The sequence below is a fragment of the Glandiceps talaboti genome, chromosome 12 (assembly GCF_964340395.1).
Source record: "Glandiceps talaboti chromosome 12, keGlaTala1.1, whole genome shotgun sequence".
NCBI lineage: Eukaryota > Metazoa > Hemichordata > Enteropneusta > Spengelidae > Glandiceps > Glandiceps talaboti.
The window spans coordinates 12,731,448-12,750,097 of NC_135560.1; the positions used below are offsets into that span (position 1 = coordinate 12,731,448).

The 18,650-nt window shown below is 34.9% G+C and overlaps 1 protein-coding gene across 1 annotated transcript in view; it reads left to right on the forward strand.

The window, feature by feature from the left end:
• The first annotated feature begins 665 nt into the window (after nucleotides 1-665).
• The window catches only part of LOC144443234 (regulator of G-protein signaling 7-binding protein A-like), a 22,472-nt gene continuing 4,487 nt past the window's right edge, over nucleotides 666-18,650 (forward strand). The window contains exons 1-4 of the mRNA XM_078132651.1: nucleotides 666-803; nucleotides 6,060-6,226; nucleotides 17,093-17,211; nucleotides 17,875-18,058. Coding sequence (XP_077988777.1) covers nucleotides 666-803; nucleotides 6,060-6,226; nucleotides 17,093-17,211; nucleotides 17,875-18,058 — 608 coding nt within the window. The remainder of the gene's footprint in view (nucleotides 804-6,059; nucleotides 6,227-17,092; nucleotides 17,212-17,874; nucleotides 18,059-18,650) is intronic.

The following is an 18,650-nucleotide window of genomic DNA, read 5'->3' on the forward strand; positions in this document are numbered from 1 at the left end:
CGCAATCATAAATTACTTTGGAACATACTAGTTATTATTATGATCGCGGGAGTAGATGCGATTGGTCTCCCGATCGATCCAAGAAATCGCCGTTCATAATGCGTGAGCCGGCCAGGTGAGTCTTCACACGATACACAGGACGACGAGATCCTGCATAATTCACTTATATTACTTGGTAAAAATACATATAAATCATTGCTCATTATATATTAATCAATTTATTTATTTATTAAACATTCACTTTCACTGCCGTCCACTCTTTATTTCGCTACTTGGAGACGAACAATGGTTTATTATGGGTTTCGGGAAATGAGATCCTAATACATCTACTACACATCAACAATCGTTGAAAATGAGATGTGGTTTCTTCACTCACTTAGGTAGCCCTTAGATTACGAACACTCGGCAAACTCTACGTCGTTTCTAATGACAACGGTTAGAGTCTATCATCGCACCCAGAACAAACTGTCATTACTAATCCATATGCTGTTAGTCCATACTGAGAGTTCTTGGAAAGGGTATATTATTTGACAATATTATTACTCTGGAATACATTACGGGCATGTGACTTAACCAAGGTTGTGTAAACATAAGTAGTGGTGTATCCCTTTCCGATTTTCAACCGTTAAAAATGAAAAACAGTATAAGTCGAAGGCAGTGAATGAATGAACGGAGGTGCAGCTGGGCGATTCCGCCCCAAGAGCAGCAATTCGCAACGATCACGCGGATCTCAATACGATACGTCGTCGGTCAGTGACTTGCACAATGCCGGATCAATACAAGACCAAGAAGAGTGTAGTAGGGTACGTGTTATCGCACTATATTCCTTTACTAGTAATAGATAATGTAGTTTTTCGCTTTTGCAGTTTAGGTCACACAATAAATACGGTAACTGTACAGACTTGTAGATCTTATTAGAGTTACTCGACCCTCCGGGAAAGTAACACACTGCTTTATTAGCTGAAACCCGATGAAACACATCCATATCGATATGCAATAGAAATGCGATTTCATAATAGTGCATAATGTGACACACATTGAAGAGCGGACATTTCAGAGCTTTCATTCAGCTCTAGTCATTATTTTCTCTAAAAGACAACAGCAATAAGAACACTACGATGTACACATACGTGCGATTCGTCTTAGTGAACAACTAATCATTCTAGGATGTGAAAAGGTGTCTGAGAACGGTTTACACTAACCCTCAGTCGGTCCACGTATAGACGTTGGAGAGACGTACATGGTTCATATAACAGAAAGGGGATCGAGTAAATACTGCAATCAGACACGAAACGATAACAGGGCATATTGTAATACATATTTTTATTAGCACAATGGCATCAATGCGTGTAGTCCTGTACAATTTACAACTGCGAGTTCAGCTGCTTACAATGTATAAGCTCGTAACAGAATGACGTACGTATAGAATTGCTGACACGATTGTATCTTGTAATTTGTCAGTGTATATCCTTTTGTATTTCAAGCGTTTTCCTTGGAGAGTACGAAAGTCGGGAAAATAATACGGTGGTGTATTTTACCCGACTTGATTTAAGCCGCTGTGGTCAGTTTTAGTTTGAAGATGTCACATTTTTCTTTCATCGCTGAAATTTTGCCTCGTTCGGTTAATCCTGTAAACGGCAACACCGATTCTGAAAAAAATGAGACCTTTTCACGAGGTTACTAGTATTCATAATTAAGTTGTTCTGTGATTTATTAACTTAATATAGAACTTGTAGAGGACTACCCAAAATTGATTATGAGTTGTTTTTTATATATAAAAGTTTGTATAAATTAGCTCACTCATACTTTTCAAGCGATAACCTTCAAGCGCGAATATCTACTGTTTGTTTCGTAATGAAAACGGGCGGAAGGGGAAATAGTTATAACAGATCTAGAAATTGTTGCAAATTTGAATGCATACTTTCTCACATAAAGAAACTTCCTCAGGAAACAAACAAAGAATTTCGATGCTACTTCTATGCTTCTTTTTGAATCTGGGTATATGCTTATATTAGATACATTACGATATATATATATATATATATATATGTGTGTGTGTGTGTGTGTGTGTGTGTGTATGTGTGTGTGTGTATGTGTGTGTGTGTGTGTGTGTGTGTTCAAAAGAATAATGTAATAAGACATAAGTCGCTTTGAGCGATCATCAGTTGTCTGATGATGATCACTCAAAGCGAGAAACTCTGAGTAACGACTTATTACATCCTTATCCTTTTGAATTAAGTCTATAATGCTCTAGCTGCTACTAATATTTGCATCGAGCTCTGTTCTCTTCAGCGAGACACTTATATATATATATATGTGTGTGTGTGTGTGTGTGTGTGTGTGTGTGTACACACAAATATATATATGTATGTATTATTGTATATATATATATATATATATATATATATATATATATATATATATATATATATATATATATATATATATATATATATATATATATATATATTCTCTAGATGTTTTTGCAAATTCAACAGATGGTCGAGTTCTAGCCAGAGTTGAGTCTGGCAGACGGCATCCCGTTTGCGAGCGCTCGTGTATATGTGTGTATACGTGTGCATATATATATATATATATATATATATATATATATATATATATATATATATATATATATATATATATAACTCGGTGAGTATCAATCTGCTAAGACAGTGCTCTATACCGCAGTGGCAGAGCGTAATAGTTTTGGTAGTACTGGAACTCTTTCTTGGGTGTAACTCGGAGTTTCACGCATATTGCGATAATCAGACACTCTGATGATCGCAATATGCGTGAAACTCCGAGTTACACCCAAGAAAGAGTTCCAGTACTACCAAAACTATATATATATATATATATATATATATATATATATATATATATATATATATATATATATATATATATATATATATATATATATATATATATATATATATATATATATATATATATATATATATATATATATATATATATATAGTCAGGAGATACTGATGTACATCAGCATCTCCTGACGAGTGATTTACTCACGAAACAGGCTTGTAGAGACGAAAATCCCTACTTGATTTTCTTCTACCCTCAACATATACTTTGCTCTGCGTGCAGACGTATCGAGCACTGTGCTACGGATAAATCTTACCACTGACTTCATATATATATATATAATTGTAATCAGTGATGTCTTATATTCTTATTTTTTTGTTTTCCACGTCCACTCAATTCATTCTCTACATGTCTTCGAAACAAAACACATATTCACTGTCTCCACAATCACAATAAAAGACTTGTATAAAAGACTTGTATAAAGACAATCTTGTCATTTTATCTATCACAAATTATAAAAGGATTGAAATATAGAATATACATATGGTATTCTGCTTGTTATTGTCATCTAGATCCGATGCCATATTTAAAGTGGATATGGATGACAAACGGGTTTTCATTTTGTTTTGTTTTTTAAATTCATTAAACAACTCTACTATGTTTTTATACTTGAAAAAACCCCGATGTGAACCAATACTATCAGTATAATCCTTCTTTGTAACTAAAAAAAATGCAAAACTTTTAAAAATGTTTAAAATACTTGTTAGTGTACGTGCAATAACAACGGTTTTAGTTTTTGATAATCTATTGCGTTCCAAACACGAAATTGTTCGATGGGTGTTTCACAGTGGGTTTTTTAAAATAGGAAACAAATAGTTGTCTTCAGAATTAAAACTCCAAAATAAATAACCGTTTGCCATCCATTTGGTCGCCATACTCAGGCACATCGCTGTCATGAAGCATAATTATATAAAACTACGATATCATTTCTTCAGGAACGGGTTATCCAAACGAATTAGAATCTAACGAAATCGAAAATTATGAAATTCCATTTTCATTCGTAGTATAAAATAATAGTTTAATCTTTCATTGTTCTTCTTCACATTTCAACTACGTAATCTGTTACACCCACGAGTTTTCTCCAATAACTTTCCCTCTATAGTGCACAAAGGGTAATTGTTGCTGCAGGCAAGCCGTATTATGTTTCGTTTGATTACAATTTTCATTAATTTGGAAAAGGCCCCTGGCCAGCACTTATAGATATACGCGATGAAGTTGTAAAGTTTGAAAGAATCATGTAGACTGACAGCATTCACAAATAAGACAGTCGATAACAAATACGTACGTACATACATACATACATACATACATACATACATACATACATACATACATACATACATACATACATACTATACATACATACATACATACATACATACATACATACATACATAGATACATACATACATAGATACATACATACATACATACATACATACACACACACACACACACATACATACATACATACATACATACATACATACATACATACATACATACATACATACATACATACATACATACATATGGTGTGTATATATATATCCATACATATATATAACAATAGGAAATAGTCAACTTATCAGGATCTGGATTTCCCATGATTCATGATTTCAACCTTTGATTTCGTTGGTAGAGTATATCGCTGACGAGTACCTGTCTCACGTTTATCAACTAGAACTGTTGTATTGCTCGTTAAAACATAAACGTAATGTTTAGTACTACTCACAAAAACCAATCAGCCATATCATAGTTTTTATTATATGTGACAACCAGTTCGTGTAAACGGTCAATAACGGCTGTGTTATTAGATAGATCTAAATAAGATAGTTTTCATAACAATACTATAACCCATCAAAATCCAGAAAAGAACTTGGGGTATATTGTGTTTCAAAAGGGCAAAGGTCATGTCTTTCAATTTACCTACCGTTTAATATAACCATGACTACTGTATCTAAAACGCCAGCATAAGAGAAGATGAAACTGTTTTTCATTGTAAAGATGAAAAGGATGCACCAACGACCACTTCATCTCGCACCTTGTCACCTTGAGAACAATTTGTGCCCATTCATAGTATCGTTGCCTAGGCAACCGTTATTCTATACCATAATAAACGCATGGAAGGTTACTATACATTATTAACATGTACTCAATGTCAAGTACAGTACTTTGTTTTTAAACGTAGTTTGAAAAGTGAAATTCAACACCCGATTTAATATTGGTTAAATAATGTGACCTCAAAATCCAAATTATTGCTTCAACTATTTTTTTTCATGAGGATCATTATAAACGAATTTGTTGCAATTGATGTGCCGGGGACATTAAAGTGGAAGATTATGGCCCTCAACTTACACGACGTAGCATTACGGACATGGAGTAATATTGCGTTCATGCATACAAAAGCGATTGACAGACTGACTGACTGGCTAAAATACTCACTTACTCACTCACTCACTCACTCACTCACTCACTCACCCACCCATTTTATTATCTCTCTAAATGGAATGCATCTTGCCATTATAGATAGAAACATCAAGGATACTTGTCGACCAGGTGAAGCATTTAATGCTCACGGGCAATATTATGAAAGTAATACATCGTCTAAATTCCAATTTTTACAAGATGCTTTCAAACTTGGACAGTCGATTCACACAAAATTCATTATATATTTCCAACCATATAAACATTCAATGAGCATGTAATGACAATGACAACCTAAACATGGGTTTTTGCGCCCTCGGATCAGGAGATTATCTGCCCTGCCTCCTCAGCGAGTTGGGTAGACTGTCATCCGATCTTCATGCGCAAATGCCTACATTTGGACAGTACTATAAATATAATACAAGTATTGATTGCCCACTGTCATATTTGGCAATCTAGCAGATGAAAATCGTACTATCAAAAACTTTACACATTGCCATCGTGTAAACGTTCACTCGGATTACCATTCTATATACCCTCCAGCTTGAACGCCCTTATTTACGGGTCATCAATCTTCAATATGGTACAAGATTGTGGTCTTTTGCTCTGCGATGTTAGTGTTATATTGCAAGATGATCTGATGTGATGTGTGATTAGTCACGTTCTATCGGCTAGTATCACCATTTGTCATCGCTTTTTTAACAATTTGAAACTTAACGCTTCGTTCTTGTTTATCTCGGCAGCTGATACACGAGTTCAACTCTCAGGTAGCATCGTACAGAGACCTGCTTATGGTCGTCGGGGACAAAACCGACACTCCCGCACTGAGGGAGAACATTACTAAAGTTCGAAGAAAGGGCATAGACTGTGCAAAGATTGCGAAATATAGACTGACACCATACGTCAGCAGGTAGGAAAGTATATAATATTCCATTTATTTGTTTTGTCGCCTTTCCAAAGTACCTAAATTTGTAAAACGGCAACTGAAGATTAAACAAATCTGCAGTTATTAGACATTTTGCTCTCATATGAAACCACCCAATCCTACATCTTAGCAACAATAATTCTCCAGCCGCAAAAAATCCGCTATTATGAGATTTGCGGATAAAATTTCTATTTTTGTAAATCTGGACGATATTGTGTTAGCTAAATCAGATCTAGTTGCTATGGTTACGAACGGACCTTGTAAACCCAAGCTGAGAATTTAATTTCATTAGTATTACCGGATAGGGAAGTTCATTTGTTTCAATTAGCTTACCATATTTGGAAAGCGTTGGATGTGACTCTCTCTTTGAGGGAACAAACATTAGTACTCAGCTAGTGTCTGTGTGTAATAACTTTGCTCAGCACACTGTGACACATAGGTCGTTGAACTCAAATCAGTAAATAGCGAAATTTCTTCATAACTTCATTCGAACTAAAACCATAGTAGTGCGTGTGAGACTTCAATATTAAAGTCGTCAGTGTTTAGAAGGACATACTGAGACAGACACATATTGGATAGAACGACTAGATTGATAAGTCTGGCGAAATCACCTGTTCAGTAATGTATCATATAATTTGTTTTGAACGTGAAAGATCACTCTTATGATGATGTTTTTTGTTACTGACGATCGTGATAGCTTTGGAGATTGCTTCACGTTATACACCGCCAGTTGCTGAGAAATGCTCGAAGCCAAACAATGACCGATGCATTAACACTGCCATACTTTAATATAGTTTTACTATCATCGTCAAAGTTGTTCCCGGGGCTGTTCCTATGAAGACACAGACGGACATCTGCCCTGTTTTATACATGCCATGCAGTCACTACGTCCATGTTCACAGACTAGCTTATATTGTATTGTTTTTCACGTGATTTCACTAGGCTTAAGACACCGTGCTTAGGTCAGACAGTAAGTCGTGAATTTAGGATTGAAATCCGTGCATAGTAATTAGACTAATTACCATATTTCTGGTAATTTCATGAGTATGTCAAGAAGGATTAGCTGCAATGATAGGAGATTTAATAAGGGGATAACTACCATAGAGAATAATATATTAGTAACTGTTTGTGTTGATACATGCTATATTTTGCTATTTTCACTTATTTATGAATTTTCTCTAATAATTATTTTGGCCAAAAAGTGAGTTAAAGTTGCTATAGGTATGCTATTGAATATGAAAAAGACTTTATGCAAGAAAATCCATAAGCCTTATTAGCATATTTTTGATGTTTTGGTCAGATTCACTGGCCTGTTAGTGTATCTTTTGCCACACAATATGTTCGATTATATTTCAGTTAAAATGTGTGCATATTAATTAGCATAATTAGCATATTTTTAATAATCTGATATGTGTTCTCAAGTAGAACAGCAAGTGGTTAAATTTTGGTATGGAAAAAAAACGTAGTAATAATTGGTAATCAGTTTTTGTGAAAGTGCCCATACCTACTCAACAGAAAGATTTTCAGTTTCAATCTCATTTTCTTATTTTCACACTTTTGTGAGGGTGAAAATTGCCTTGGGTAATAAAGTGTACTAGGTGTGTGTCTTTAACAATAGCAGTGGTATGATCACTCTATTAAGTGAGAGAAACAATTTGTTTCTAAATTAACCTATTTAGTATGCAATTGATAGAACTTATTTTTTTTAACAAAATGGACTCATTTATTCAAAACATGTCGTGTACATTTACGTTAAACTACAACCGTGTTAACGTTGTTACAGCGAAGCCAACATTTTAGGGATCACTGATTTGGTTGATATTACATACTGAATATACATTCTATTGCTTCAGTCTTTTGCAATATTTAAGATGTCATCCAAAAATATCTGGAAGTTATGCTAACAGTAATTTCAAAATATCATGATTATAAAGGGAAGAAACACTTGTTTATAGTTCATTATATATTTCTGAAGAAATTAAAATATTTCTTGTAGTCTCATAATACGTATATTTATTAATTATTATTATTATCACACAATCACAATTAATAATTATATTAGGAGTAGTTGTGCACCTATGATAGACGGTAGTTTGGTAAGAAATATTCCATTTGTCCCCCAAAAAGTGCCTTTTAACTCATATACAGTGCCGTAGTACAGTAAATGGCTTTGCTTGTATGAATACATTTATGTCAATGTGTAGGAGCTATCAAAGTATTAAAATTAAGTATCTTGGAAATTAGGTATCACTGTGCATCATTTCACCTATAAGCTAGTTTTACTAGGTCACAATGACATGTTTATATCTTCTCTAGTTGATGTAACTTCTGATTTCGGCAGTAAACACTTCAATTTAACAATCCGTTTTCCATCTATTATATTACTTGTATATTCTAGTAACAAATATGATGTTCTTTAAAGACGGTCGTTTTTTTTATAGGCGTGTGTTGCTGGTTGGTTGTTATGGCAATAGAAGTAGGTCTGCGGTACCTTCAAGGCAATACGACTATTGCAAGCCTCGTGTATGAGAAAATGTAATTAGTTTGTGAATACAAGCAGAGTGTACTATTGTACATTTTGTAAGTCACTCTAGAATGTTGTTGGCATCATGGTTGAGTATTTCGTGCCATCTGAATCACCTCGAATTTACAAAAAATCTTCCACTCCTTTTTGACATAATAATGCTCGTTATTACTGCGCATGCTCAGTTCTAATAAGTTGTGGGGTAGAAATGGTGTCATTTCTAACTAACTTAATAACATTTGAAACTATTAGAAATACTTATTAAAGACAAAAATATGGTCAAAGTTTTTTCATTAATATGACGCATAGAAATCATTTAGGTGAACGATCAAAATGTGGTGTCGAAGTTGAATGCATATTGATTAAGTAATTTGCATAATCCAAACAGTCATCCAGTTGAATCGCTTAAAAAGTTGATGACGAATTCCCGTTCCTGCTTAAATGAATATATGACACCAAAATGTAAAATCCCTTTGGTATTAAAGTCTAATCTTGTTTTTCTGTTACAGTAACAGCAATTTTGAAATTCAGAATTAATTCTCATTCCAAGATTGGCTGAAAGGACTTACACATCTTTTGTTTTTTACAGTATCGGTCTACACTTTATTGCGTGCGTCTGGAAATTATTTAGTAAACGAGATGATCATTAGCTATATTTATATCTTTTGAAATAAAGGCAGATTTAGGTAAATTAGCTGATTTGTATAGACATGAATTATGCCCGTTAAGTCGTTAGTATCTTGTACTCACACATGAGTGTATATGTTCTGTATTGCATGTAACAAGTTCCCTCGTCCCTTGCCATATACAATTTGAAACTAATAAGTTGGTAATAAAGTTTGCCTCCAAGACGCTGTTGTTTACGACAATGCAAATATATCAGAGAACGACGAGCGCTGTCATGGTAACACAATGAAATTCCTACTGGGCAATTAAGGAAGAAAATAGTTAGCATCTGGTAGCGGTTGCCATAACAACTTAAAGCGAACAGAGACCAATCAGTTGTCACCTTAACAGACAATAATAATTAGTTAAGTGTTACAAAACATGAAGAAAGGGAGATAAACACATTTTCGTTGAGAAATAGATGAGAAGTGAATCACTTAGTAGAGTATACTGGATTTTAGTGCATATATTATGGAAATACCCCCATGCGGAATGGCTTATATAGGAGTACATACGCTAAGAATATTCAATCACTGAAACAGAGATATACCTTCCTTGATATATACCATTCGCTAATAAATATGTTACTTGCAATATAAACGTATCCATCAGAATTCAACATTCAAATTGTGTTATTACTAAAACTGTGTCAATCATGATAATACAACTTATATTAACAATGTCTGAACATTGTCAGCATCTTACTTCACTCACTCACTCACTCACTCACTCACTCACTCACTTAGAGAGTTTTAAATTTAAGTTTATTTATTTTCTAAAGCGTTTTTTTCTTTTTAAAATATTCAAAAGCGCTGCACATAAAATAAGGTGAATGCTACAAAGACAAGTATACCGTTAAGACCCTTAAAATGTCAAATGTTAAAAGGATAGTGAATGGTCATTAAAATTATAGACTGAGACTTGTTATAAAAAGCCTTAAAAATGTCAAATATTAAAACGAACGTAAATGACCACTAAAATAATATAAATTTTGTACTCTGAGTCAAATAACCAAATCACAATTCATGATACATTTTAAAGAGGTGTGTTTTAAGTTTTTGTTTAAAAAGTTCAAGTTCTGAAAGGTCTTTGAGTTCATCAGGAATGGAATTCCATAGTCTAGGTCCTGCAATGGCCAGGGCACGATCATTAATCTTGTTATAAGAACGGGGAATTACAAGATTTCTAACAGAGTTTTTGCGTAAATTATAACGAGGCTTATCAGGGCGGACGAACATGTCACGAATATAAACAGGTGCTGCGTTATTTAGAGCTTTAAAAACAGTAACTTTAAAATCAACTCTTGCCTTTACAGGAAGCCAGTGTAACTCAATGAGAGTTTTGGAGATACTGCAGTACTTTCTTAATCCTTTAACCACACGTGCCGCATTATTTCTGAACTCGTTGCAACCTATCAAACAAGTATTGAGACATTCCAAACATTATGGTATTCGCATAATCTAGATGTGAAGTGATTAGAGAATGAACTAATGTTTCAGTTGCGCTTTGATTTAAATATTTCCGGATCTGACGAATATTGTGTAAGTTGTGGTTCACTTTCTTGCTGATTTGATTGACATGGCGATCCATTGATAGATTAGAGTCTAGCCATCCACCCAAATTACGTACATGGTCTACTACTTGTATTTGATCATTTCCGACTTCAAGTGATGGACACGATTATATAATATTTTGAGTATCATAAGTATATTTCTTTTCGCTGAGATTCTGTCCATAAATAATATCATCATAAAAAACATACATTTTTAACCCAAATATTTCGAGGGACTGAACCCCACTTCTTCAGAGCATCACCAGTACTTTTCAAAACTAAATACTAAATACAAACATATTGTCGTGTCGAGTTAATACTCTTGTAATAGAACGGCATGAATATTAGGTTTTGCCAACTGTTGAATGCTACATAAATAAGTATATTTCATTATGTAACTATAGTAACTGATAAATTACAGACTTTCACATATTTAAAGTTATGCATGTTTTTTGACATTTTCGCTTAGGGTCACGAAAGGCTCCAGTTTGTGTATTGAATGATGGACAGTAGAGGGGGGGATGTGTTCAGGAAGGTCAAAATATTGATTTCATCTTGTGTTATGATTAACAGTTATTTTTAATAAAACTTTACTGTTTAAAATAGAAAACTAACAGACACGTCAACTACGGAAATCGTAACACGTTGTCTATTCATCAAACTGCCACCAACACTTCTCTTTATTTACTAAGAATTGTATTTTTGTTGTTATTGTGAAACTCGTACCAGCCAAAATTTGTATTTATTATCTACATGTACGGTCCATGGACATTGATTAGTTCCTACGAACTAGTTCCATGGCCCTCACCAGAATTGTTCTATCCGTTGCTTTCAGAGTTTTTGTATATAATTTTTTCTTCTGGTGGAATAAATTTCAATTCAATTCAATTCAATACCTATTATGCCTATTAACCTGTCAACGTTGGCAGGTTTGAATGTCAAGTGCGCTATTGTAAATTTTCCTGTCTATTCAATGGCGGCTTGAGAAAAAAGCTGTCCAAATTAGCATTGTATAAATGCTACTCTGTTCTCAAGAAGAGGAATCAGAACGTGTAATGTATGTCAGAGATATTGAGTGATGGATCCTTTGTGACTCTTGTATTATTTGAGTGGCAGATAGTGGGTCACGAAATGTTTATATTATCTCCGTCCTATTCAGAAGATTCAATCATTGCAATTACACACGTCAAATATCAGCCAAATCAGTGATCCCTAATGTACACGACCTTTAACATTGAACTAGTCATTAGCAACGATTCATACATACATAGATACATACATACATACATACATACATACATACACACACACATACATACATACATACATACATACATACATACACAGACAGACAGACAGACAGACAGACAGACAGACAGACAGACAGACAGACAGACAGACAGACAGACAGACAAACAAACAAACAAACACAATGTTTGTTTCTGATTTCAGTCATTGATCGATGTTAACCTTAAAAGTGTAGGTAAATATAAAAGAAGTGTTAGAAACATAATTAAAATGTACACATGTATTCCTAGATGATGACACATACGATATATTAAGTTCTATGCTCTTCATATAATATCGAACTTGAAATAGATGTTCGGAAAATTATTTAAAAAATACATAGCGACTAAAAGCTTATATTGCTCTGTGTGATTCTATACGTTTTCATAGCCTTCGGACATCCGGATATACATTGTGTGTATGCACCACTTCCTTCTGAATTTCAGCAACATGCATGCTTTTCTGCTCTAAATTAAGTAATGCGAAACCTAACAGAAATGCTTGCCTTCTTTAAATACTGTGTGTTTTACATAAACAAGTACTGTTTATACGATACGACTCGGTGACTTTCCATCACATAATCAACATTTCAATTAAAGTCTTGCACCCTTTGAAAATACGAATGACTGTCATATTGTGTTACCATGGTTACTGCTATAGAAACACAGCGTGGTCACGTTCGGTCGTCGTAAAAAGAACTAGTTCACCAACTCTCTCCATTTGATAGACATAGAACTTTCAAAATTAGATTTGGACGAATTATTTTTCAAAATCATGTTAGAATGAGGAATAATACCATAACATAATTATTGTGTGTGTGAGTGTGTGTTTGTATTTTGAACTTTAAATAGGTCATGAAAGATGTGTGTATATATAGATATATGTGTGTGTGTGTGTATATATATATATATATATATGAATATATGTATACATATATATATATAGACAATATATCTATACATATATATATATATATATATATATATATATATATATATATATATATATATATATATATATATATATATATATATGTATGTATGTATAATTTTGAAATCTGCTTTCATCCACCCATGTATATATCACTCACTCACCTTGCCAATGTATTCATTTAGTTTAACATCACAAAAACTCACACACACGTTTATATCATTCCCATCAAATGCAAGTAACAATGCACAAGTATTGAGAACAACACTAACGCATCTTTTGTATACTTCAGACTGATTCTATCGAATCAAGGGTCCTGTGGCAATTAAAGTAATCGGAATAGAATTCCCTAGAGGCCAGCGTTCATGAACAGAATTATCATTTTCTAAACCTAGGTAGGTTTAAATGTGTCTTGAAAGTATGGCAAACGTTTTAAGCTGAAAAAGGTCACCTCGTTCTCTGCATTTTACTAGGCTAAGCTCGATTTCAAGGCTCAACGGATATAATGATGTCTATTTAATGAGTGTTCCCCCCTACAATTCATGACCTTTCTTTCAAACATTAAAAAACAACCATACCCTATGGAAATAAGAGTACTAGTAGTACAGACTAGGGCTTCTTGTCCCTATAAGCTTACCCACCAAGGGTTACCTTCAGTGTACAACGGAAGCCAAATATGGAATTTACACAGATAATGTGTTCCAGTTAAAATTAGAAGAACCGCGGCAATAGAATATTCGTCAAGTCAGTATATTTAATATTAATTAATTAATCGATACTATTAACAGTTCAACTGAGCAGATATCAATGTTTTTTTTGAAGTCATCATCACTTCGTGTCAGGAAGTGTGATTTTTTTAAAGTAACAAATCTCAATGTACCATTACCAATATATAAATAAAACGTCATTCATTTGCTAGTACGAAAACGAGTAACATTATATCGTCAGAAATTGAAATCATCACTATGGTAACGTGTTTTAACTATCATACTTATTGTTCATTGCTCACAGACCTCTTTCACAAGCAACATAAGTCGACGTCTGTGAAATTAAGCTTGTAGTATTCATCAATTTTGCCACATTCAGCAAAAAATGACACTAACTTGAAAAATAGACTTGTAGTACACAGCATTTGTCTTTTTGCGTTAGCAAATGAAAACGTCCTTACAACTGACCCACAAATATAGTGATCAAACGGTATATGAATATACAAACAAACAAATGATAGAAATGTACCCAATCGCCGGCAAAATTGGTCTCACGACATATATGTACATAGACGCTATATCCAACGAATGAAATTAGCAAAAGCAACAGACTGTGATATATATTTTGTATTAAAGCATGCTGGGTTAACGAGTACATATAGTTCTATTATCTACCTTATAAAGTAACTAAACTTACAATGTGATTAAATATTCCTTCTCTTTCTAGTTGATGTGTACCACAACATTAGCATGACATGTTCGTGATGTATATTTATATATATCAGTATATATCTTCTTGTCTGTTTCTCCATATGGGGGGGGGGGGGGGCGACACTGCTTCTTTTCCATTAAGCAAAGCACGGAGGGCATTCGAATCACATACATGCACTGGATATAGGCCAAACTGAATTCGTCATCAAACAATTTTATTGTACAAACGAACAGAGACAAGTGATCGTGTATCTTAAAGTAGAATCGCTAGTGAGTGAGTGAGTGAGTGAGTGAGTGAGTGAGTGAGTGAGTGAGTGAGTGAGGGAGGGAGTGAGTGAGTGAGTGAGTGAGTGAGTGAGTGAGGGAGGGAGGGAGGGAGGGAGGGAGAAAGGGAGGGAGAGAGTGAGTGAGTGAGAGAGGGAGGGAGGGAGGGAGTTAGTGACGGAGGAATGAATGAATGAATGGTGAATGAATGAATGAATGAATGAATGAATGAATGAATGAATGAATGAATGAATGAATGAATGAATGAATGAACGAACGAACGAACAGATATTACAGTATAATGACTATAGCTGATTGATGCAGCTAAACTAAATTCATACACATGGCTGGAGAAGCGAATTAAACCCGATAACGCGTTATTCGTCTGAATACGTTTGTAAAACCTTGTAGCTTTTCAATACTTCCTAAACAATATGTAAGGAGTCGTAATGGCTTTACGTGTCAGCCACCTGAGTCAGCGTGTGAGCCCACATCATGGCATGTATCATGTAACAACATGACAACTGAAGATTTACATCAACGATGTACCAAATAATTATTTAAAACAGCAAACTGTGGACAATGTAGTACAGTATATCCATTGTCGCAATATATTTATTCTTCATTGACAGAAAGGTGGTCTAGTTCCTGACGGACCGTATTCCGTACTACGTTATCTTCATACTATACCGTCTAGTGAATCTCGTTACTCAAGGTGTAAATTGTGCTTTAACCCCATGGTGGGCGAAGGGCAAACGGCGCATATCAGTAGTAATCCATCACAAATTGACAGGCTGTCGCCATCGCTCATTAATATTCATTTGGTACTGCAGCTGTTTCAGTTTTGACTATGTTATGCAAATGTCCAACCAGGACTCCATCTCCAGTCTGTTTTAAACTAAAATCACCTGGGGACGAGATGGCGTCATCACGTTTATATGAACGCTGTAGGAGATTAACACAAGGAGATGTTGTGACTAAATTATATGTTAACATTGTACCAAAGTAATTTTAAAAACTCCATCATAATTTGTTACAAAGAGATAATCCATCCATCATTACTTATGCAATTGTGATCACCTGCAAAGGGGGGGGGGATAATACAATTTGTGCTTGCGGTGTTTTCTGTTGTACTGCCACACACCAAGATCGTAGATGCACAAGGCGGAAAACACAAGCAATTGTAAAATACCCCGTGTGCATCATACTGGCACGTACGCGTCGTGGTGTTCTGTCATAACATTACTTTTGCAAACAAAATATCATCAGCGAATAATTCAAGATTTAATCTGTACTTAGCTTAGTAAGCATGATGGGCGTATAGAAGTATGTATATGGTTTTGAGATAGTTTGCAGTTATGAGTAAAGCATGAATAAAATAACATATATGTAGAGAGTATCTATATGAACCGAAACTTTGCAACAGAAATAGAATAAATGCAAAATGCATGGGTAAAATGACAATTCTGAGTGTAAAATAAGCATTAAAAAAGTCCTTGGTATTCAGTATACGATTGGCTGTCGAAGTGATGAAACCAACAGTATATGAAATAAATCGTTCTCCTCAAGCGTTTTATTGATATTACCAAACCAACAGCATGGTGTTTTGAACGTCTCACAACATTTTTTTGCTAAGAATCACACAACGTAAATAGACACTACTGATAGTGCGTACACATGAAATGTTACATTTTAGCTGACCGAGAACACAAATAAACAGGTTTGTGTTCCTTCGCGCTATCAGTGTCAGTATTTTTTATTTTGTAATTTGTAACAAGAGAGACGTGAAAATACCGTGCTGCCCATTTGAAACTCTACATTCTCTCTGGTTTGGTAATACCTATGTTTTACCCACAGACTACTATCGAAAATTCTTCTTAGTGGTTTGAGGTCTTCCAGATACCTACCTTTATATCAGAGCTCTGCTTTATATCTTGGTATTCACAAGCGCATTGATCATTCTATTGATTTTGCCATGACTCTTCCGTAGTACTGTCGTAATTTTCAAGAAAGATTTTCATTTTTTTTTAAATTTCAAATTAATGTTTCCATGATTGGATCCAAATAATCTCAACCAGAATCAAGCACAAAAAGGTGGTATGGGGATCTCTGAAATGTTGTTGTAAAAAAAAAAACAAATTTGTTTTATCAGGAATTCTCGACAAAAGAGAATTTGAAATGATATTTCTGTACTCTTCTATTTTTTGCAGCAAATCACCAATGGCTGAGTTTCAGTCACAACTGATTCAATTGACAGGTTGTTTGGAATTGTTTGTCAATGAAATGAAACGGTCGTATAGTCTTATACGGGCATTTCCAATGAGAGCAGGTAAGATGTCAAAACTTGAACTGTGATCAGAGTAAACTTGTTAATGAATATTTCACGTTTATACATACTTGTAAGTATGTCAATCTTACTGTGCCTTCTTCTTATGTAAGCCCATGGGGGTTATACTTCCATGGTAACCCATTCATTTGATGTCACAGTGGTAGATCGTATCCTGGAAGTATAACCCACACGATCGTATCATGCTACTTTATAAAATACGCCTTTTTCAAAAAAAAATGTGAATGTTATTCACTTTCACAGTTAGGCTTACAACATATGGGTTCAAGGTTACACTAACGCACGTACTATTTATGGATGGCCTCAACAAATTTACAACTCAAAAAGTTCATTATTACAAACTCAAACCTCCAATCTTCAAGTAAGTCACGTGAGAACGTGATAATGTCACCATGTTTATATCAACACACCAATAGCATTAAACTACCACTGTCGGTGGCAAGAACGCAATGTTGTGCGAAAGAAAGCCATTTGACTATACGTTGGAAAGAGATCATTCGAAAAGTGCACACGTCTCGTTGCTAAACTAATTATCTTCTGGATAATTTTCTTATCTTTACGTACTCATTTATCTAGAAACTGACAGGTTAAACAATGGTACTCGCTATTGTCCTAATACATAGAAGCAATACCTTTCTTTTGTAGATTTCGATAATATTCCTGGCGTTCTCAGTGCGACGGGTAGTCAGATTGCCATGGCAACAATGGGAGCCATGGGAAGTAATTTGTTTACTGCTGATGCAATGGCAAGTTTTCCTGAAAACTGTGACGAATCGTACGTCTGCGAAATGCCATTGATAAATAGAGAAGAGCTTTTGTCTATACAAAGGTAAGGTGTTTTGTGAGAGGGGAGGGAGGGAGGGACGGGATGAGAGAGTGGGAGAGAGAGTGTGGTGGAGTGAGGGAGGGAGGGAGGGAGGGGAGAGAGGTGGAGAGGAAGAAGAGGGGAGGAAGAGGTAGAAGGAACAATTAAAGGAAACCGACTGACAGATAGAGACCGACAGACTGACTGACTAACTGACTGACAGACAGACAGACAGACAGACAGACAGACAGACAGACAGACAGACAGACAGACAGACAGACAGACAGACAGGCAGGCAGGCAGGCAGACAGACAGGCAGACAGACAGACAGACAGACAGACAGGCAGACACTTGACCACTCCACTTGGCGCCTTTGTACAAAAAATAGAGATACATCTCCTGGCTTCAAAACAACACACGATGTGTTTCGAATGTATGGTATATACTCCCATGACAATTAAAGATGTCACTTTGCCAAGTTTTCTTTCCGAGAAACAAGAAATTGCTGTAGGAAATGCAAGTTATTAATGTCTTAGATTTGAAATCAGAGTTTGTACGTGTCTTTTTACGTATAACTTTAGGTCATCAAATATTAATGGAAAGTCCCCGTTGCTTC